Source organism: Homarus americanus, unplaced genomic scaffold (assembly GCF_018991925.1).
Source record: "Homarus americanus isolate GMGI-L3 unplaced genomic scaffold, GMGI_Hamer_2.0 scaffold54840, whole genome shotgun sequence".
Taxonomy (NCBI): Eukaryota; Metazoa; Arthropoda; class Malacostraca; order Decapoda; family Nephropidae; genus Homarus; species Homarus americanus.
The window spans coordinates 339979-363130 of record NW_024745963.1 but is presented as its reverse complement, the minus strand read 5'-3'; the positions used below and the strand labels follow the sequence as shown (position 1 = coordinate 363130).

Genomic DNA, 23152 nt, shown 5'->3' with positions numbered 1-23152 from the left:
CGCTTTCTTTCATCTCTTCTTCAGGAAGGTTCTGATTGGGTTCTTGCACTTCTTGGTTAGTTCTATTCCTCTTCCCTTTGTCGGTTCTTCCATACTTAGTTCCTCCTCCACTCTTAGTTCCTCCATACGTCCTCCATTCTTGTTTCCTCCATAATTCCTCCTCCACTCTTTTAGTTCCCTCATACTTCTTCCACCGTTCTTGTTTCCTACATACTTCTTCCTCCATAATTCCTCCTCCACTTAGTTCTTCAGTGAGGCAGATAAATCACCCTACTCGTGTTCTGAGAAATAACTACCTCGGCAACAAACACCTCACTGGAGCAATCACCGAGACTATTTTTAGAGGAGCCCCGGGGCGAGTAGTGACGTCATCATGGCGGGAAAGGGACGAGGGAGAGCGCAAAGTCAACATCTTATCCAAGAGACTCAATACACCTGGTTATTAATAAAGTATGATGTTCTATTTGTATTTGGAATTGGAGAAGGCGTGCATATAATATATTTTTATTCATTGTAATTTTGAAACTATTTTATACTTGTACTGTTTATGTACTGTATATTTACACTCGTACAAAAAGTACCTATACAATTTTTGGCTAGACAATATGACACAACGGACGAAGGATTTTGTCAACCCTACCGAGACAACAGGAGTCGCAGTGTTCATTTTGAAATTCATCGGACCTCTCCTTGCCGATACTTTCTGGGGTGAGTGTACATCGTTTGTATACTTGTACTGTAAGATGTCTATGTATACCTGCCCTGTCTATATACATTGTTTGTATGCATTCATTATCCAGTGAGTTCTATCTTCCATCATTTTTAATTGCTGATGGACTATAGTGTAATGGCTAGCCTCTTTACGTGATGAAAAACCCTAGTTGTTAAAATGAAGTGAATATTGTAACGTCAATTGTCTATACACACAGAATCAATGAAAACACGTATGATGATTTTACTGAGTATTTCTCTCTCTCTCTCTCTCTCTCTCTCTCTCTCTCTCTCTCTCTCTCTCTCTCTGGAGTCAGTATAATGTAAAGAAAGGAAAAAGACAGATAGATCGAGAACAGTAAGATGTTATAACCAAGACAAAATTACCAAAGAACAATGGCGGGATCCTACAGAGGCCAGTGCCCTCCTTACCTCGGCCTGGCCAACTCTACTGGGAGGTCATGAGGTAAATGAGGTACGTAGATAGATAGATATAGAGAGATACATACATACATACATACACACAGACAGGTACACAGATAGATAGAAGTTCGGTAAAAGAGAAGAGAATAATTAGTAGTGAAGAGAAAGTCGATGGATGAGGAACTTTGTGGTGAAAGGTGAGAAAGTGAGAGAAGTGAAAGCAATTACAATCAAGTAAGAAAGAAAGTACTGTATACGTGGATGAATAAAGCAAGGTGGGGTGGCAGAAAGTCTCTCTCTCTCTCTCTCTCTCTCTCTCTCTCTCTCTCTCTCTCTCTCTCTCTCTCTCTCTCTCTCTCTCTCACTCTCACCACAACTCATAGTCAAAATACCAGTTAAAGGTAAAGTACTGACCTTGCCTCACTCTGATACGTGGTCACACAGGTGTCTCAGAGCAGGTTAGGTTAGGTCAGGTCAAGTTAGCCTAGGTCAGGGCGGTTAGGTTAGGATTGATATGGTTAGGTTTGGTCAGGTCAGGTCAAGTTAACCTAGGTCAGGGCGGTTAGGTTAGGTTTGATATGGTTAGGGTAGGTCAAGTTAGCCTAGGTCAGGGTGGGTTAGGTTAGGTTTGATAAGGTTAGGTCAGGTCAGGTCAAGCTAGTCGAAGTCAGGGCAAATTAGGTTTGATAAGGTTAGGTCAGGTTAGGTCAAGTCAAGTTAGCTTAGGTCAGGGTGGGTTAGGTTAGGTTATCTGCTTGTTTAATTTTGTGTATAATCCAGTTAGAACACTTGACAACTAGTGCAGTGGTGTGTGCGTATGTATGTGTGTGTGTGTGTGTGTTTGTGTGTGTGTGTATGTATGTGTGTGTGTGTGTGTGTGTGTGTGTATTGAAAAGCTCCGTCGTTATATAAGGGCTTGAACAAATATCAACTCTCCCTGCACACACACACACACGCACGCACACACACACACACACTGACACTCACACAGTTACAGGGTGGCAACGTCTACAGAACTCAGTAGTAACCTATACCACACTGTGTCTTATAGTGGCTATACTGTTCCTTAACCTTTTACCTCCACTGAGCACTGTTAGCTAAGACGAAAAATTCTTCTTTTTTTGTTTATATTTAACCTAACTTAACCTATCGTAACCTAACCTAACTTAATCTATCATAACCTATCGTGACCTAACTTAACCTAACCTATCGTAACCTAACTTAACCTAACCTATCGTAACCTAACCTATCGTAACCTAACTTAAGCTATCGTAACCTATCTTAACCTAACCTATCGTAACCTAACTTAATTTAACCTAACCTAACCTAACCTAATCCCTGAAACAGTGTTAGGGTGGTTAATTTTCATGTGGATTAAACTGGGGTGGTGATTCTTGAGGTGATATAATTTCTCAGATAAGTATTTATCTGGCCGTCTCTCACAACCTGGAGCCCATTTAGTAATGATATTCAACCATCGATCTGTTTACCTTATGACGTCTGCTCATTAAGTTCTCAATTATAATCTCTTAACAATACCCTGTAGAGCGGGTGGTTCCCTGTCCTTACCTGTGTTGATGTGTTATGCCTGACTAACACATTCCCAGGCTTCTTTGGTGTAGCTTGTTGTTTAGGATTCATATTTTATTTGCATTGTTTATGTTCCGCAGGTACAGACGATGACGCTACCCCAGCTGAATGTGGTTCAATACTAACGGCCGGTGCAGTAACTGTGAGTTGAGTATATCACTTGATTTTCTAAAGGTCATATACCCAATTAGCTGATATAAATTACCATATATATATATTAAAATGTTAATGTTAAATTGTTAAAGTTATTTGTATCATTTAGTTGATTTAGTTGTGTCAGTAAGTGTGTAATATACTAAAGGCTAAACAAAGGTGAACGTTTTAAAAAGTATCTCGTCAATTAAATGAGTGGTAAAATATCATCTATTACAGCTGTAGAGATATTTAACAACATGGTCACTCGTGTTATGTTCCTCTTTGAAATCTAACTTTTTCGCTGTAGTTCTGTAACGTTTCCCTGTTTTCCAGCTATAGTGTTAATCAAAGCCTTTATGTACCAGACAGTTGTGTTGACTGGGTCGGAAACTTCCTCACAGTAGATAGATAGATGGATAGATAGATAGATGGATAGATAGATAGTTAGATAGATGGATAGATAGATGGATAGATTCGTCATACAAGTTTACATTGATTCAAGATGTATATAGACAATGTAAGCATAAAAATGTACATTAACAGTAGTGGTATTCATTTTAATTGATTAAACCACCACTACCACCACCACCGCCACCTTCACCGCCATCCTCACCACCACCACCACCGCCACCTTCACCGCCATCCCCACCACCACCACCACCACCGCCACACCCTCACCACCACCACTACACCACCATCACTACCCTCATCCCCACCACCACCACCACTACCCTCACCACCATCACTACCCTCATCCCCCTCACCACCACCACCACTACCCTCACCACCACCACTTCCCTCACCACCAGAACCTCTGACCTTCCCGAGGTGAGTGAGGTGGGTGTGGGTGTGACAAAGTAGTCCCAGAGGTTGGCAGCACGAGGCTCTACACACCATCACCTGTACCTTTATCTGACGGAGACGCTGACGCTGAGGCTCTTGCTGGACCACGCTGAAGAAGAGCGCTGCCACAACACTCTCTATTCGCCCCGTTTTAAAGGGGATGGTAGATGGACATTTTTCTCACTAAAATGGAAAAAAAAGAAGTTATTTTGTTGACGGGGATGAACTTTGGAAAGGTGCCGTGTGGGTCCTGAAGTAAGTCTGCTGCAGGGAGACGAGCCAGGGGCACCAACACAAGCCAGGGGTACCAACGCCAATCCCGAGGACGGTGGAAGACAAGCCAGGGCACCAACACAAGCCAGGGGTACCAACGCCAATCCCGAGGACGGTGGAAGACAAGCCAGGGCACCAACACAAGCCAGGGGCACCAACATAAGCCAGGGCACCAACATAAGCCAGAGGTACCAACACAAGCCAGGGGTACCAATACAAGCCAGAGGCACCAACACAAGCCAGGGGCGCCAACACAAGCCAGGGATACCAACAAAAGCCAGGGACACCAACAAAAGCCAGGGGCACCAACACAGGCCAGAAGCACCAACACCATTATAGAGAACGGTGGGCTGTTTTAGATGGAGACAAATTCAATAACGTTAAAAGAAAAAGTTTCGGTTACAGGAAGAAAATTGAAAAATAAACTGTACTGTACTGGCTTATAGGGACACCACCCAAACAACCATTTAAGACGAAAGGTAAGATATATTGGGGTAAACTTTCGCTTTGTTAAATTAAAAACAAAATCTTTTGTTTGAGGATGACAGAAAATGATAAATGTTAAATTCATAAGTTAACTTTTCATGGTATTGCCAGATGTAGGAAGGACATTACTAAAGGGGATGGTTATGGTGTTAATGGCCACGGGAATAGAAAAATATATACAGTATACGGAATTTAACAGAATTATATTAATCGTGTCTTAAGATGTTCTATAGACCAAGAGTAAAAGGGGAGATTTTTAGGTGAATAGCATTTTCTTTTTTGAATAGGGCAGGTAAGACGTCTTCTAGATATTTGGGTTAGATAAAATAGCAACAGGGGGTAGATATCTCTTAGTTGTATAGAAAGATGGTGTTTGAGGCGTCTTCAGAGATCCTTTTGGTAAATAGAGAGACGTTGCTCTACATAGAAACGGGAAAGTAGCTTAGTCGAACGAAGAACTACTTAAGGCGTCGTAAATTTTCAAGAGGGAATGAATGTTCTTTGGTTAAATAAAAATTAAGGTTTTAAAGACAAGAATTAACACTAGAAATATTTGAACCAGCTTAAGATGTATTTGTTTATCAACCTCATGATTTGTTTATTTAGTCTGTGGGGCTGAAGGTTGGGTGCTGTTGGCGGGAACTAAGAAGCAAACATGTATATTCTCCTAAAAATACCTGACAATGTGCCAGTGTTGGTATAGTTTGGGCTTAACAATATCTCACTTATAATACTATCATAACATTGGCTGATATGTGTTTATAATACTGTACCATTATATTATTCAAACTTCCTTCTGGCGTTTTTAGCGTTTATTTATATTTTTTACGTTTGTGCCTTGTTTAGTTGCCGCCCGGAGCACCACATTCCTTGGGGTCATAATCCTTACTTCAAAGAATCAAGTTCTGAGAGTTATCAATGCTGGTTGCTCGAGACTCTGACCTCTCATTAGCTAATACCTGACGCTTATACACAGTCGACTGATAAGAACCTGCAGGGTGGCTCAGAGAAAAATGATACGCACTGTTTTACAGATTTTTCTTGGACATCGGGTATTACAATAGCAACATTGCGCTCACTTGTGGAAAACCTCACACATTTGTAGATCTAATTTTTTCCTCTCTCGTTCTTGTGTCGTATAAACTGTGCAACTGTGAATGTTCTAGCCTTTCTGAGTCACTTGTAACCTGGTACAGTAGCTGCCGTGTAGATGCTCTCGGTCAGTTGCAGTTTTTGTCATATCTCGGAGATAAAAAAAAACATGCTTCCAAATGTGCAGTACAGCTTCTTAAAGTCTAATTAGAAGCGAACTATCTTATTCTTCTTTAAATAATTTCACCACTTATCAGCTCACTAGCCGTTCGGGCAATTGGTCTGTTCTTTGTTACTATGTTATTAACTTCATTGCCCAGTGTTAATACAGGAGGAAACCTGAGTACCCGGAGACAGCCTGTAATATTTGGTATATATCACACTGGATAACACCCTCCTCACACTTACTAATGGTGCGGGCATGTGCGGGTCCTCTGTTACACAATGCTAGCAGTACTGGGCACGTACAATCGCCTGCACTTATACCATGTACAGTGCCTGATACAATTTGTGAGATGTGGCATATGTGTTTGTTTACATCTCACTTAAACTCCCGGAATAGCCCTAAGGAACCTCACAATAATAGCCAGTCTTAAGGATACTGTATATAAGCATTCCATAGAGTTGCCACATCTCACAAAACGCGCCAGTCACTGTACCAGGTATAAGTGCAAGCGATTGCACGTACAGGCTCTTGAATGTACCTGAACAAGTTCCAGTGTTGGTCAAGTTTAGACTTTAAGGAGCACCCACTCAACTATCACAAGTGCGCTCTTAAGCATAATATGGTTTTACGGGCCTTATAAGCCAGAGAGAATGAAGCAGGAAGGATGGTCCGCCACCAGCCACCGGAGATACCTGGAAGGTCGGGGTCTTAAGATGGTAAGAAGGCGCTCGTCTTGAAAATTAAAGGAGATACTCGTGTGATAAAAACACTGCTAGCACCAGCAATCCCTATCGTATGGTTTGGACCTACCTTATAACCTACGCCAGACGATCGTTCGCCCCCTCACCTCCTGGCGCTCTACGAATGGTAAATAAACACAGACAACTAAAAATCAAGAATGTGCTAACGGTAACGTATTATTTTTTTTATATGAAAAATCTCATAGATCAATATGCATTATTTGATATTAAAAGGAATATTAATTTCTATGTAATATTTATGTAAAGTAAACACACATTGAAGATAACTAAAAATAAGGAACAGTTTATATAAAAAGATTTACCTTAATGTTAAAGGGAAACTATTATAGAAATGTTGTAGCGTCAGATAACTGGAGGCGGGAAAAACATTTGTGAGAGAATAATCTTTTTGGCTTTAAGGAAGAATGGCGTATTGAAGGTTCTTTTGTTATATTCTTTTATAGGTAAAGAATTTGTGGTGAAAATAACTTAAAAATAGCTAATGGGGGATCATCTGAAGATTAGATACCCAAACTTAGTTCACCTGATGATTAAACACTCTAACAGTACCTGGGGTGTTGGGTTAGGTTATGTCATGGTACATTAGAGTAGTTTAGATTAGATTATGTTAGATTAGGTTATGCAATTCTGTTAGGTTGATAATCTTAGTTGAAATAAGCTGGGGTGCCTAATCTTCAGGTGATCCCTAATCTGTAATAAACATTGTCTTGAGATGTAGTAAAATGAATACTATATTTTGTGGTGTTGAGTACTGTACGTGGCTCTCGTTAAACAGGACGGCGATAAGTGGCAGTTCTCAATGCTGCAGGAAGTCAATGGGAAATTCATCCATTAGGCTAAGCCGATAAGACTCTCTCTCTCTCTCTCTCTCTCTCTCTCTTTGATCAGTAAATAAAATCAAAGTGGTATGTTTAAGAAATACAACTTATTTATTTGACCCCGGAATATTTAACACTATATCAGTAACAGTGTCTAAAAAAATGTATACACCCTATTTACAGACTTTCGTGTAGATCGCGTGAAAACTTGTATTACTTCATATTGTCCTCACTTGTAGGAGACCTCGCAATTCAACAAATGAGAACAATATTGCTCTTGTAATACATCAAGCGTTTACGCGATCTCCCCGAAAATTGCAAATTCTGAGACCAGTATTATTTAGAGTGTAAATCATAATATAATATTCATAAGTATCAGTAAAAGTACAGATTTAAGTGCAAAGAACAAGTACAATAATTACATTAAAAGTCGATACGTGTACAGATTTAGGTATGTACAAAGAACTGTTACAGTACAATTATTCCATTACATCCTTCACTCATATAATAACACTACACTACAGTGGTACAGTACATACTGCAGTAATGTATTTACACAATGCCATCATGGTTGAATGTATACTCAGTGATCTCAAGGGCTATTTTGAACCCTAGTACTGTTCCGTCTTCCACAGCTTGAGAGGACAGCCTGTTCCATCTCAAGTTGTGGAAGCGAGAACAGTACTCGGCTTCAAAGGAGCCCTTGACCTGACTCCCAAGAACAATGAAGGGATCCTACACACTCCACTGTCCTCTTCCTCGAGTCATGGCCACCTCTAAATTAGGTAAAATAGGTAAATTAAATAAGAACGAAGATATTAGCTGGAAAAAAGCTTATGGTAGCTTTGTTTGGTTATTGGTCGAATCGAATTTCTGTTTACCATTACTGTATTTGCATACCTTTACTATGTTCATTGTTTGTACACTTGTTCTGTCTATATGCACAGTATACCTGCATTGTCTGTGTGTACAGTAAATGCACTGTCTTTGGGTATTGTATACTGTATATGTCTATTGCATTGTCCATATACAATAGCTGAATTAAAAACTAAATATATGACGTCTCACGACTTTAATGAAAATACGATTTATAGAAACTCGTGTTGGAGTTTGGTAGATCATGATTAGTGTTTAATGAAAAAAAAACTGAATTAACTCCCCAAAATATACTAGCAACCGAAGATTATATAGCATAAAATTAAATATCTGAGAATTATTGATAAATGTACGTACTTACTACATTAACTATGTGAGCGATCATGAGATGTGAGAAACAATAAGTAAAGGTTGTCATACGCTATATTAAAGTTTATTTTATAGCCATACTGAGAATTCATTAATCATGGACAAGGAGTGAAGACTGAGGAATGTTTAGGTATTGGTGGGAACTGAAGTCGGATTGTGTGAGGCACTTGTTTCTTAGACAGGAGACCTAGAAACAGTACTTCGTCAGTGGTAGATGTTAAAGCGTAGTTGTTTCCTCAGCCTCGTGTTGAGAATACAGGTAGACAGAGGCAAAAGGATTAATTTACGTAAGATGAAAACATACCCGTAATAAGTTTGTCAAAATTCGGAATTATTTACAAAATAAAACAAACTAGGCAAACACTGCAGAAAATAATGCGTGTGTTCCAATAATAATAATAATAATAATTACACACACACACAAGATTTTCTATAGACCATGCAAACACCCATAATTAATTGAACACCCCTAACGTTACATGGGGGGTTTGGTTAGGTCAGGAACTCAGGATAGGCTAAGTTAGGTTGCATTTTTTCTCTATATAAATATGGCAATTCCGCTAATATTTTGTAAATGTATATACTGTGCATGCGTACATTAATGTAAACTTATATGACGATTTTACTTAATATCTCTCTAAATTCAAACCCAGACAATCCCGGGTTCAGACAGCTGCTTAATTTCAAGCTCTAAATCTAAATGATAAAAAAATATATATATAAAAAGAATTCACATGAACCTGGAATTGACAAGTGATACTGATCCCCCGAATCCCTGGTGCTAATGAAACCGGTGATCTAAGTAAAGAATCATATTTTTTTAAATAATTTATGGTATTTATATTGATTATGACTTAAATTTGTCTAAAAACTTATGGCATTTATATTGATTATGACTGTCTTCATATAAAAAACTGTACAAACATTTTACTGGATTTGGAAGATGTGAGTTTGGAATGCAGAGGAATTAATAACTAATATCTCTTAAATAAAAGTATTATTGCAAGTCGTTTTATGGGTGTTATGGTGTTGGTGGTACAGCGGTAACGCGCGTATCTCTCACAAATAGCTATAACAAATATATATAATATAAAACAGTATAATAAAAATCTGGTGTAAGAAGCTCTACATACAGTATGGTTCTATTGTTTGAATCATAGGGACGGTAACGAGTTCGAGATCTGACGTCATTTGACACATGACGTCATCACCAGGTCTCGGGGTTGCCTTATCAAACATCAGTTTTCAGATAAGCAAACATGATATAAAAAAGTGCAAATTACTATATTTGTATTACAATATGGAAGAGTAAACTTCTTTTAACTTTACGAACTTGGAATTAAAAAATATATATATATTTTGGGGGGATTAGGTCATCAATTGTATTTTAATTATATTTAAAATTATCTCCGGTAGTCAAAAAAAAATATTTAAAATCGTAGTAAATTTACATAAGAGATCAACGTTTAGTAAAATTAACTGGGAAAAAACTTATAGTTGAGATAAAATCCGCCAGATGCCAGCACGTTATGGACCCTCGCAGAGCCGTAGATCCTTGCGTACTTTTAATTTTTACTTATATCCTCTACACCACTGATCGGCTCGTTAGCCGCTTGGGCCTGTAGTGGATTCCTCCCCTACAAACGCTGTTTGTCGCTGACAGCCGACCCACGAATCCAGCCGCACTTCGTGTCTAGGTCAACCAGCGCCACCTTACACGACTGAGGTCAACTATTAAGCCACGCCTACCCCCGCTATATAAAACCTGACCTCGTGGTGACCTACCTCTTCCTACCTCCAGCCAGTCTTCAAGCAACACCTTGTAGGGGTATGCGATATTGGTTCACACTCAGGATGGGATGGGGAAAGGAAACTCACAATGTGCTCACTGTATACATTGTATTGGATGTACAATGCAGCTTGGTGCTGGGTAGGTAGCATGGTAATAAGCGTTGAGTAGAGAGAGCTGGGTGCTGAGGGTGCCCAGAGTGAGGGCACGCGGCTTGAGGGACGCCAAGGTCGCTGGCGGGAGCGGCAGCCACACGGCTGGCGCGGAGGTGTTGCTTGCTGGTGGCACTGGGTAGAAAAGAGAGTGGTCACAGCGGTGTCAGTCCTTATAAGGCGGGGGTAGGCGTGGGTAGATAGTTGACCCCCGCTCCGTGGGCGGCGCTGGAGGCGTAGGCTGGGGAATTCGAGAAGGTTCGGTGCTTGTAGGGGAGGAATCCACTACAACCTCCTCCTCCACTCCTGCCTGGCGACCCTCGCTCCCGCCGGCGACCCACAAGCTGGTCCTCCTCTGAGCATCCTCACCAACCAGTTCTCTCCACTCAACGCTTGTAACCATGCTGCCTTCCCAGCACCAAGCTGCATTGTACATCCAATACAACATGTAAACAGAGAGCACATTGTGAGTTTCTTTTCTCCATCCCATCCTGAGTGTGAACCAACATCTCGTACCCCACAGGGCGGTCACGTTGTGGGGTATCAGTGAAAGAGAGCTGGTTGGTGAGGGTGCTCAGAGGAGGACCAGCTTGTGGGTCGCCATGCTCTCCGGCGGGAGCGAGGACCGCCAGGCAGGCGGAGGAGGAGGAGGTGTTGCTGGCTGGTTGGTGTGGGTAGAAAGAGACAGGTCACCACGAGGTCAGGTCTTAAATAGCGGGGGGTAGGCGTGGCTTAGTAGTTGACCCCAGCTCCGTGATGTATGGCGGCGCTGGTTGACCTAGACCACGAGGCACACACTGTGGAATTCGTGGGGTAGGCTACTCAGCGACAAACAGCGTTTGTAGGGGAGAAATCCACTACAACGTCTCTGTTACGCACTTTTTGGCAAGTACTGTACTGGGCATGAACTGACTCCTGAATGTATCCAAACCTGCTCCAGTGTTGGTCTTGAAACAACTCGCACTTGGTGCCGTCACAACACTGTGGCACCCTAACATTTGTTCCAAGAGTTCACAATTCTGACTCCGAAAAAAATTGCACCTCACACTTTTCTGGACTTGGTGCTTCTTCAACCTTGAGCTGTGTCACCTCCTTAGTTTTCTATTTTCACTCTGCCTACTCGTTTAAAGCTATCGTTTTTGTTCTTTTTTCCGTATACTGTAAAGATTTTATTTCTTCTTTTGAAATTTACTTCACTGTACAGCAAGCTTCGGATCACCTACAGATTAGCCCTAAATTTCACCTGATGATAATAATATTAATATATATTCAGTAAAATCATCACACAGGTTTACAATTGCTTTGGCATGTATATAGACTATGAGAACATGCAGTTCAACATGTACAGTATAGAAAATTATGTGTGGACTATCAGAGGTTGACGGGTCACTTCAAAATTATATGCTTTATTTACTGTATTTTAATTACTTATATCAGACCTGCCGCCTTTGTTATAGAGAGGTGTCACTGTGGCAGATTTAGTTCAACTGATAAGTATCGGTATTAAAGGAAAGGTAATTAGATCTGTTATTTTTTTGGTGTTTTTAATATTATGACGCCATCCCTTAAAAAAAAATATAACCTTATGCCACTTAAGTCATGACTGGCAATTTGAATAAAAACACCAATCTGAATTATTTTTTAAGTCACTGGTCTTTAATATTAATTAATTACATCCAATGGAGGTTTCTATATACTGTATCGTAGTTTTGTCTTTGTCGTCGCTCCATAGTAAAGGAAGGAAAGAGTTTTGCCTTCAGAGCTTCTCATACTCTCTTCGTTTGGTGTTGATGTAAGAGTAAGTTCACTCTGCTAGTCTTTAAACACATTTTTGTAATTTTTTAGCCTTTTATATTATTACACTCAGATGTGTAATTTACTGGACATAAGGAGTGTTGGTGTGAGGCGAGGGTTGTGTTGTGGTGGTGGAGATTACTTGGTGGTGAGAAATGAGGGAGACTTGTGGTGACACGTGTGACGGCTGTCTGCCCCTTCATTGTGATAGATTTATTTTAGTAGTTGGTTTTAATTACGATGCTTATGGTGTATGGTTTTGAAGGTAAACGTGAGTATAATGTATAGTTTGATATGTTTGGAGTAAATAATGCAATATGCCTTATATTTTTTGTACCGGTATTTCCTGTATAAAGTACAATGTTTATGATTTTAATAATGTAGATGGTATAACTTCAGTGTGGACTGCGAGTTGAGCAATGTATTTATCCGATGGTTTAGACAATTTTATGACACTTCTGTGACGTTTCCCTTGCAAAATTACTTCAATATTACCTGGGGAACCAGCCCCCTGGTTAGGTTAGGTAGTTATAGGTCATTTGTGACAAAAACAGAAAAAAGTTTCTTAAATTTGTCTAAACCATTGGAAAAAACAATACTCAACTACTTGGGCATATTGCTCGATAATGCAGCTTTACCTATATATATATATATATATATATATATATATATATATATATATATATATATATATATATATATATATATGCAAGTAAATCACTGTAGGTGTGCGTGATCTAGGTATATGCTGGTTATCAGCATATATATATAATATATATATATTTATTATATAATTTGACAGGCGACTTGTGGTGTAATGGTCAGCATGCTCGCCTCGCAAATAAGTGGTTCCGGATTCGATCCCCGGGCAGGGTGAAACTATGGGCCAGTTTCTCTATGCCCTTTGCCTCTCTACCCAGCAGTAATTGGGAACCTGGATGTTAATTTGTGGATCGTGTTCTGGGGTAATGGTTAGCCTAGGTGGCCCTTGGGCCGGCCCTCCTCGTTATACGAGGGGCCACCATTATTATTCCATATAGTTTGATATGTGTGGAGTTAATAACTTAGTCTGGTTGTTTTATTTTAATTTGACATTGGATAAAGGTATGGCAGCTGTTTGTTCTAGCTTTGGGATTTAAAAGTTAGGTAAGGTTTTCAAAGTACAGTACCTGTACTGTAGAGTTGTGCACTGCAAGCCTCAACTGACATCATGGACCAACCTATAGTCGTTATCTAATGACTTTTCAGAAAATCAATTAAAAAATGGGCAATACTTTACAGCAGTTGGTCCCTTCACCAACAACTTGATGAAATAATTCTGTACTGTAGAAGATACATTCTTCTTTACCTGGTGAAAAGTCTTCCAAAATGAGAAGGAATAAGTTTTACATATAAGAACATAAGAAAATAAGGAGTCTGCAATAGGCCGGTTGGCCTGTGCATGGCAGCTCCTGTCGAGAGTTACTACCACTTTATCGTCCATGAATATCTAGCTTCCTTTTAAAACTTTCCAGCGTTCCAGAAATTACGACAAAGTTGCTAAGCTTGTTCCACTCGTCCACCATCCTATTGTGAACCAGTGTATATTTTGTCTTGACTGGTAGGTTAAAACATCTTAATTTGCACCCTCTCAAGAGACGTAGAGTGAGGGGCGACCTGATAGAGGTGTATAAATGGAAGTCAGGGCTAAACAGAGGGGACATTGCAAAGGTACTCAAACTATCCAACCAGGAGCGAACTCGTAACAATGGTTTTAAATTAGACAAATTTAGATTTAGGCGCAAAATAGTTAAACACTGGTTTGGAAACAGAGTAGTGGATGAATGGAACAAGTTACCAAATATCATCATTAACTCGAATACGCTGGATAGCTTCAAGCATAGGTTGGATGCTTATATGGGCAATAGGGATTGGGTGTAAACGGGACTGTCCAGTATGGGCCAACAGTCCCGCTGCAGTTTCCTCCATTCTTATTTTATCGTGAATGCATTCTGATTCGCTAATCGTTCATTACCGGCAAACAACGCAAGAACTATGTGTGATTGTGACCCGCGGCATTTGGCATTTATTTCGCTGCGAGTCGATCATTGTGTAGCTGTAAACATACCTAACCACATTTTTGTGCATGGAAACTTATAATAAAAGAGGCCATATTTACTAGAATCTAATAGAACCTAACCAACCAAAAAAACCTACCCAACTCCCTAGCCGGGGGGTATCACCTGTCATATTAAACAGAAAGTACTTAGCCAATGAAAGCACAGACAGCAAAATAGTTATTAGGAACTTAGTCGGTCACAGTAAAATAGCCACTGCTGTACATACAGTATATTATTTGAGGCACCAGTGACATAAGCAAGTTTGCGGATGACACCAAAATAGGGCGGCAGATTAATTCAGGGCAGGATGCAAATGCACTACAGGAGGATTTAAGTAAACTGCAGGAGTGGTCAGACAAATGGCAAATGAAATTCAACACCAGCAAGTGCAGCGTACTTAATAATGGTAGAACAAATACTGTCAACGTATACAGCCTTAACAACATCAACCTAGAAAGGTCGACCTGTGAAAGAGACTTAGGGTACGGCCTAGAAAACAGTGCGTTAATGTTCGAAATAAGGCAAACAGTATTAGGTTTTATATCTAGAAGTGTAAGTAATAAGAGTGCAGAGGTCTTATTGCAACTATATCTTACATTAGTCAGGCTGCACCTCAATCATGCGGTTCAGTTCTGGTGCCCTTATTATAGAATGGATATCAATTCACTGGAGTCGGCGCGGCTAAGAATGATGAAAATGATTCCGGGACTTGGAAACCTTCCATATCAAGATAGGTTAAAGAAACTAAACTTGCATTCCCTAGAACGACAAAGAGTGCGGGTGAGATATGATAGAAATATTTAAGTGGGTGAAAGGAATCAATATAGGCGATATAGATAAAGTTCTTATAATATCCGAGCAGGATAGGACTCGTAGCAACGGATTTAAGTTGGATAAATTTAGGTTTAGGAGGGAGATAGGAAGGAACTGGTTCACAAATAGGCTGATAGACGAGTGGAACAAGCTTAGCAACTTTGTCGTAATTTCTGGAACGCTGGAAAGTTTTAAAAAGAGGCTAGATAGATTCATGGATGATAGAGAGTGATAGTAACTCTTGACAGGAGCTGTCATGCACAGGCCAACCGGCCTATTGCAGACTCCTTATTTTCTTATGTTCTTATTTCGGTCATCCAGCGAGTTTTAGGTTAAGTTCGGTTTTGTTACAAAATGATTACTGTACTGTAATTGAACATAAAATGAACAAACTTAACCTACATTATGAAGTTAGGTTGTTTCATTTTATCACATGTAAGTCTTAAAATGTAGCCGTAGCTGGTAAGTTTTTGGAAGTGTCTAAATGTAAAGAATGGATAGGTAGTCTAATGGTTGATCATCATATAGTGTTGTTCATGGCGGTAAAAAATAAAAGAATGAAAAACATATTCCACATTTTATGGGCTTTTAGTGAGGAATAAAATAAGGGCCCCATAAGCACAAAAGATAAAATATTACTACTGCCCTAACATTATGGTATATTATAGATATGGATAAATTATAAAAGAAAATTTTTGCTTTTAAACATACACTAGCCTTGATTTAAACTGATAAGGTTTGACTGTCTTACTTTGAATAGGCATTGCCAGTACTTATCATTTTAAAGATTTTTTGGTTCAATTTGGACTTATCCTTACATTTCGTCTTTCAGTCCCTAAGTCCGTATCGCCGGTGCCTTAATCCACGAATTCAAGATGGTTAGGGTGGACAAATCAACATGGAAGGCTAATTACTTCACCAAGATTACCAAGCTCTTTGATGACTACAACCGTTGTTTCATCGTTGGTGCTGACAATGTGGGGTCCAAGCAAATGCAGGAGATCCGCATGGCTCTGCGTGGCTGTGCCGTCGTGCTCATGGGCAAGAACACTATGATGCGCAAGGCCATCCGTGGTCATCTGGAAAACATCCCTGCCCTAGAGAAGTAAGTTGTCATTGTAGATACTGCATTGATGAGTCCCTTCCAGATATAATTATTGAAGCTTATTTGGAATGTAGCGGAATAATCTACAATAGACATTAGGTAATCAAGGCTGACTGGGGAAGAGATCAGTCTGGTTGTTCCAGGTATGAAATAGAAACTTCTTAGTTGTTTAGGAACATCTATTGTATTGTACTTTACTTGTTGCATCTACACTCCACTAAACATGAACAAATACTGTACATTTATACACAAAAACCTCGAGAGGTAACACAACTCGTGCAATTAAGGATGGGAGTGCCTGAAAGGCCATGGTGGGTGTTGGCAAGATCCATATAGTGACAGAAGGATGAGCGAGTGGAGGGAGGATCCTGATACAATTCATGTTTATTGTAAAGCATGGCAGGTCTCTAATAATGTCTCTTAGGGGAGGGATATTTGGTCAGGGAGGGCCAAGGCGTTTGTGATAGTTGGAATCCTGTAGGTGGAGGTCTTTAGGCATGTAAGGATGTAGTGAGGGAGGGTATGAGTTGGGTTGTCCACAAAGCTAAGCTCAGGCATAGTCTCATGTACACTATTGGGCCCAAGTCAGGAGTTGATACTCTTTGTGGTGGCGGTTGTCATCTCCGGCACGCTACGTACCAGTAGTGTGTTAGCCTAATTGAATTTTAAAAGTGGCATCCCTGTAGTGAGGTGGTTAATTGGTGTGGTCAACATACTCTAATTTAAAAGTTTGATGAACACGTTACTTTTTATCTTTTGTTTGGGGAATAGTTTTTCCTGGAATTAAAACTCCAGAAGACCTAACAATGTACAGCACAGTATTACTAAAGATATACAGTAGTCTAGTAAAAATTACTCTTCATAACCATTCATTATTTCTTGTTTGTAATGTTTATCTGCTTATTTCATTTAAACTAACATTTTCCAGGAACATATTTGTTATAATAAATGAGGACTCTGTACAGTACAGAATTTGTATGTGCACAGGAATACAGTTTGTGTTTAAATTTTTCTGAGTGTGTTTGTGTTAAAGTTTGTGTCTGCAGTACTTATATTTTAATGCTTTAGTGTAAATGTTCAGGTAGACTTGGTGATGGCAAATTAATAGATGTCGACCACCAAGCTGCTGGTTGCTTTTTCGGGGTGTACGGTGTACCCCACTACAAGCTAAAAGTCCATCTGGGAAGATAAATGCTAAATTTCTCAATTTGGGAAGAACCATCCAAGAAACACTTCCGGAAAGTTTCAGCACATTTGAGCCAGGTGGACTTAAGGGTGTGTGGGATTTGTGTTAATTACAGCACAACTCTAAAAGCTGGTATCAGTTATTCCACTAAACATATAGAGCAGTTCCTGCAGCTCTTGAGTAGATATTCTGAATGTAATGAGGTTTCCGCCATGCACCAGGAGTGTAGTTGGATCTACAACTTACCTTTAAGTATAAACTGTTCTGGTGAAACTGTTTTGATATTGTTGTGTTATTACTAGTAAAATAATTCACTTGTTGGGGATAATCTAATTTTTATTAATAATTAGATGGTGTTTAAGTTTATTGAAGATCAAATTACGGGGATGAGTTAATGTGGCAAATGTTATGAGAGAGTTGTGAAGATGAGAATGTTGCATCGTTGTATGGAGGCTACTGTAAAAATCTATACCGGTACACTAAAAATCCTAAGTACCGGACCACCAGCGTAACGACACAGACGTAGGGGAAATTATTTTAAAATTTGAAAAAAATTCTTGCCGGTCATTGTTTTTACTGTACTTAGTTAATCCTATATAATATAAAAACATCTGAAACCACTTTTCACAATCTTTCTCTCTGGCAGGCTGCTTCCTCATATTGTGAACAATGTGGGATTTGTGTTCACTAATGAAGACCTTGTTGAGGTGCGTGACAAGCTGTTGGCCAACAAGAAGAAGGCCCCTGCTCGTGCTGGAGCCCTTGCTCCTTGCCAAGTGACGCTCCCAGCCCAGAACACTGGACTTGGTCCTGAGAAGACTAGTTTCTTCCAGGCTCTGCAGATCCCCACCAAGATTTCCAGGGGTACCATTGAAATTGTCGTAAGTTGATGAATGAAGGTTTTCACATTTTATTAAACATTAAATTCAATGGATAGTACCCTATGCAAAATACTAGTAGATTGGAAAGATATTCCCCTGATTCATACTCATGTCTACTTAACAATTGCCTTTGAAGTGTCTTGAATGTTTCATTGGCATTCTAGCCCACAGAATTATAAGTTCCGCAATCAGCAAATATATTGTGAAGGTATGACTCATCATACGAAAAGAAATCTTCACTTATATGTACTGTACTTACATTATTGGAATGTTTATCTTTTACATGCTCTGTTTGTTTACTTACAACTTTCTTAAAATGATTACCATTAGATATTCAATTTAACAGAATGATATTCAGCTGATGAGGGAAGGAGACAAGGTGGGTGCCAGCGAGGCCACACTTCTTAACATGCTGAACGTGTCTCCCTTCACCTACGGTCTGGTGGTGGAGCAAGTGTATGATGAAGGCACTGTCTTTTCACCAAAGGTGCTTGACATCACTGACGAAGATCTTACCCAGACATTCCAGGAGGTAAGTTGTAAATCTAAAAAAAAAAAAAATAACCAATAATATTTCTGCATAAAATAAGTCTGTAAAGATACTAACCCTTTTAGGGCAGTTACCACCTAAATACTATTTGTCTTTAATATTAGAGCTTAGTCTTGAACTTGGCTCTTTCCTTGTAAAGCCTGAAGATCTACATGGATTTATGGAAGACAGCTTAAGGTTCACTTGACTGGAGCCTATTGTGAACTTTGCATGCTGTGTAAATTGCTAGGGAATTTATCAAAAGTATTTCATCCAGTGCTCCAAATTGTAAAGACAGAAAAAGTAGTACAGTACTTTTTTGGGGGGATTGTACCTTTGTTTTAAATTACTTTACATTTAAGACTTTAATAGAATGTACTGTACAGGGTTTGTGTTCAGTGACATAAAAGGTGGGAACAAAAGTACAGTAATTAATATTAATATATCACTTTCAGGCTCTGGGCAGGGTGGCTGCTCTATCACTTTCCATCGGCTTCCCCACAATTGTGTCTGTGCCTCACTCTGTTGTGAATGCATTCAGGAGGCTGCTGGCAATTGCTGCAGTTACTGACATCACCTTCAAAGAAGCAGATACGCTTAAGCAGTACTTAGCAGTAAGTTGGATCTTGCATTGTTGTTAATAATTAAGGTTAATGTTTTTATGTATTGGCTAATATAATTATTTTGTATTATGTATCCAGATTGAGTGATTTTGGATCTATATCAAGCTGCAGTTTAACATGATACTCAGTTATCCACATAGTATATGGCATAAATCTTAGTTTATTGGGAGAAGTGTTAGCTTACTTCTAGCCAGGCATTTCAGTCATTAGGCCGTCAGTAAAACACTAAAGGTGAATGAGGTTATTTTACATTGGACTTACTTTTTGTACCAGAAGAGGATCTTACAGTACTGGTAATGAAAGAATTCTTGGCAAGTCTAGTTTTCTCTGGCCGGTGCACATCTTTCCTGGGATTGGATGGTGAGACTAAGTACTGTATAAGTATATTACAGTCGACCCTCGTTAAAACGGACTAATAGGGGGGAAGGGTGTCCGTTTTAGCCGATTGTCCGAATTAACCGATTTAGGGGTTAATATTGCATTATACAGCTATGTGTATGTTTATTTGAGTGCCCCGTCATAGGAGTCCATTTTCTCTCACTTCAGCACTCCTGAGTCGTCCGTTTTCTCTTAATCTTAGAGTGCACCAGAGACTGTTATATCTTAGTAGTGACACAGAATTTGATATTGCAACTGGGGTTGCAATTGTTGAGGCAACTTAGGTATGTCTGATTACAGTTGGAATATTCAAGATCCATTGTGAGTGATGTTTAAAGCTTCAACTGTCTTTATGGTTGGTAAAACTTGTCAAGTCTGTCAGTCTGAATGGCATGTGTGAGGCCTTGTGTTTGTACAACCGCTAAATATATAATGTTATGATAATTATCAGAAACACATAGGCATAATGAGGTTTATTACAAAGTGATGAAAAGGATACTGTACAGTGGCTAGTCCACAAAACATGTAGCCATGTCTCTTTATTTGAGTGCCCCGTCATAGGAGTCCGTTTTCTCTCACTTCAGGACGCCTGAGTCGTCCGTTTTCTCTTAATCTTAGAGTGCACCAGGGACTTTGTTATTTCTTAGTAGTGACACAGAATTTGAAATTGCAACCCCAATTGCAAATGGGACAATCCCAGAACCAGAAATTTGATATGGACAGTTCAGATTTCGTCCGATTTATCCGAAATCCGGATTAAAGGGGTCCGAATTAACGAGGGTCGACTGTATATGAAAAGTTTTGGGGACAAGGCTTTTCTTGTTCCTTATAGGCTATGGTGTATTTTGAAATGGTAAATACATGTCTGTTTCCTCTCCATCACTGTCTTAATCACCCGATACTATATTAGTGCCACTCAAATCAAGCAACTTTTGAAGAATAGCGCTAGTGTTGAGGATGTGGAGGATCATGGTGGGTCACAAGATGTCAAAAACTATGCATCCATCATGGTAGCTGGACCATTAGACATGAGACAAACATTACGTGAGAGTTGAGCTGCCAAGTACAGTACAGTACTTCGTCCCGCCTGGACTTTGAAACTATACCACTAAAATTATGGGTGTGGGGGAACATCACCCTGGGTTGCTATGGTGAATGTAGAGGAACATCACCCAGGCTTTAAGGGTTAAAGAAGCAACAAGAAAATAGTTAAATGGTTTGGACAAGAAATTCTGAATTTTGCTTTGTCCCCAGGACCCAAGCAAGTTTGCTGCTGCTGCTGCTGCGGCTGCTCCTGCTGCTCCTGTTGCAGAGGCCCCCAAAGAAGCGCCTAAGGTGGAGGAGGAGGAAGAAGAGTCTGATGAGGACTACGGTATGGGTCTCTTTGACTAGACGCCATTGATGGAGTTGGTCAAGAATAAATTCAAGAAATAAACACGTCTCTTCTTTCCCTAAAAATTTTTTAAAGTAAATAGTGAAATTTCAAGGGTGTGGCCCTTTTATCTTGTTCTAGCCTATGACTTCAAATAATTGTACTTTGTATTGAGTTATTAATTTATTGTTTCTTTTGGAGAGAATATTTGTACTAGACATAAGTTTAAAATCTATTTGCTTACAAGAACCAATGAAAAAGTATAATCCATGTGGTTGTTTAGCAGTTATCAAAACTAAGCTATTTCATCACCATTACTAGTTGCAAGTACTCTTCTTTGGATGAAGGATGTGATTAATGAGAACTCGTGCATTTTATAAATGTATTTAAGCTTTCCCTATTCCACCCCTGTATGGGCAAAACTGAACACAAGGAATACGAGACTTAGGTGTTTATGTTCACCACTGTTCTTACAGCTAAAATTAGTTGGTGTTTGCCTCCATTGGTGAGTGTGCAATTAAATTTACAACAATTTTAAACAACAAAATAAAGTACATAGTGGTGTTCTGTGATATACATTTTTAGCGATTGAATCACAAAGATAAAGCTAATTTAGAATAACGGGACATGTTCTGTTGACATTGATATCAATAATTTTCACTGGGAGACAGGCTCCCAAGACACGTACATACAATGCTGAACCACTGAATATTATTAACGCTGGCAATGCGCAAAATTTGACTACAGTATAGGACAAGACCACCAAGAACTGTTCCAGAAAGTAGTGAGGTAAACTGCAGGGGTAGGATATTAGCTGACCATTGATTGTTAGTTTATACCAGGGCTCTGAAACCTTGTATAGTAATTGGCCACATTACAAACAATTCGGTATTTGGCCTCGGCCATCACTTATGCAGTGCATGTATGTATTAAATTCAGAAAAGTAAAACATGAAATTGGTAATTAAGAAATAGAACTAAATATATTCAGACAAGTACTCTACTGGTATACAAAATTTAAGTAACCTAATAGGTGGCAATAAATATTGATGCAGGAAAATATTCACATCCAACGATACAAAGGAAATGGTTACCAAGACAAAATTCGACTGTGATCTGTGAAATCTGGCTTAAATTTAGTAAAACTTTCCACTAGTTCTTTTTTGTGATGGTTATTGAGCTTTGAGTGGGATAGTATATACAGTACTACTTTACATAAGTGTTTGCAACAGTAGGTTGACTCAAATATTGGGAACACTGTGAAGTTACACTTTTCAGTGGGACCTAATTCATTTTTTCTGAAGGTCCAACAAATGCTGGTTTTGTGAGTGTTTCAGGATATTGACCTGTAGATCCAGGAGCTCCGAGTGTGCCTCACTAAAATTTACCTTGTTTATGTAAGTATGGCTGACAATGACATTGTGTTTTAAAAGGAAAGGATTTGAAACAAATGAGAACAAATTTGTCTTAGTTTGAATCTCAGAAACCTATTTCAACTGAAATCATTACAAGCATTTTATGTACTTGAGTTTGTGTGTAGTCAGTTGCCAGGTATAATGTTGCATCAAGTGTTCAAATAACCTTACCTTATTACTTTACAGGAGGTTGCTCATCACATATTTTGATGCCATCATGCTGGCTGCAAATATAAATTTTTGGGCCACATGTGGCAGGAAATATGAGGGTTGTGGATCCCTGGATTATACTGTAAACTGTTACACTGTACCACATACCTTATGTGAAACTAGGTTGTGCTGGCCTGGCTTCCCTTTAGGGACAGTGCAGTTACAATACATGGAGGCAGGTGGTCAGCACTGCACCTGACCACTTTCATTTCCACAAGCTAAATTAAGGTGCCCTGGTCTTGAACCAGTGACCCTTCTTAGCCT

The 23152-nt window shown here is 39.4% G+C and overlaps 1 protein-coding gene and 1 long non-coding RNA gene across 2 annotated transcripts; both read left to right on the top strand.

The window, feature by feature from the left end:
• Window positions 1-2917, top strand: LOC121878838. The gene is made up of 3 exons (XR_006091236.1): window positions 1-450; window positions 601-708; window positions 2805-2917. It is a non-coding gene; the product is annotated as an uncharacterized LOC121878838 (long non-coding RNA).
• A 9270-nt stretch (window positions 2918-12187) lies between these two features.
• LOC121878837 (60S acidic ribosomal protein P0-like) lies at window positions 12188-21327 on the top strand. Its single transcript, XM_042385251.1, has 6 exons — window positions 12188-12282; window positions 16023-16295; window positions 18128-18362; window positions 18709-18894; window positions 19347-19505; window positions 21147-21327. The coding sequence occupies exons 2-6, from the start codon at window positions 16066-16068 to the stop codon at window positions 21282-21284; spliced, it is 948 nt and encodes a 315-aa protein (XP_042241185.1). The 5' UTR covers window positions 12188-12282; window positions 16023-16065; the 3' UTR covers window positions 21285-21327.
• Window positions 21328-23152: the final 1825 nt, after the last annotated feature.

Excerpts from the sequence above, each read along its gene's own strand:
- LOC121878837 (XM_042385251.1), top strand. The coding sequence starts at position 16,066 with ATGGTTAGGGTGGACAAATCAACATGGAAGGCTAATTACTTCACCAAG. Across the intron at positions 18,895-19,346 it reads TTACCCAGACATTCCAGGAG|GCTCTGGGCAGGGTGGCTGC; the intron begins GTAAGTTGTAAA and ends TATCACTTTCAG. Across the intron at positions 19,506-21,146 it reads CGCTTAAGCAGTACTTAGCA|GACCCAAGCAAGTTTGCTGC; the intron begins GTAAGTTGGATC and ends CTTTGTCCCCAG.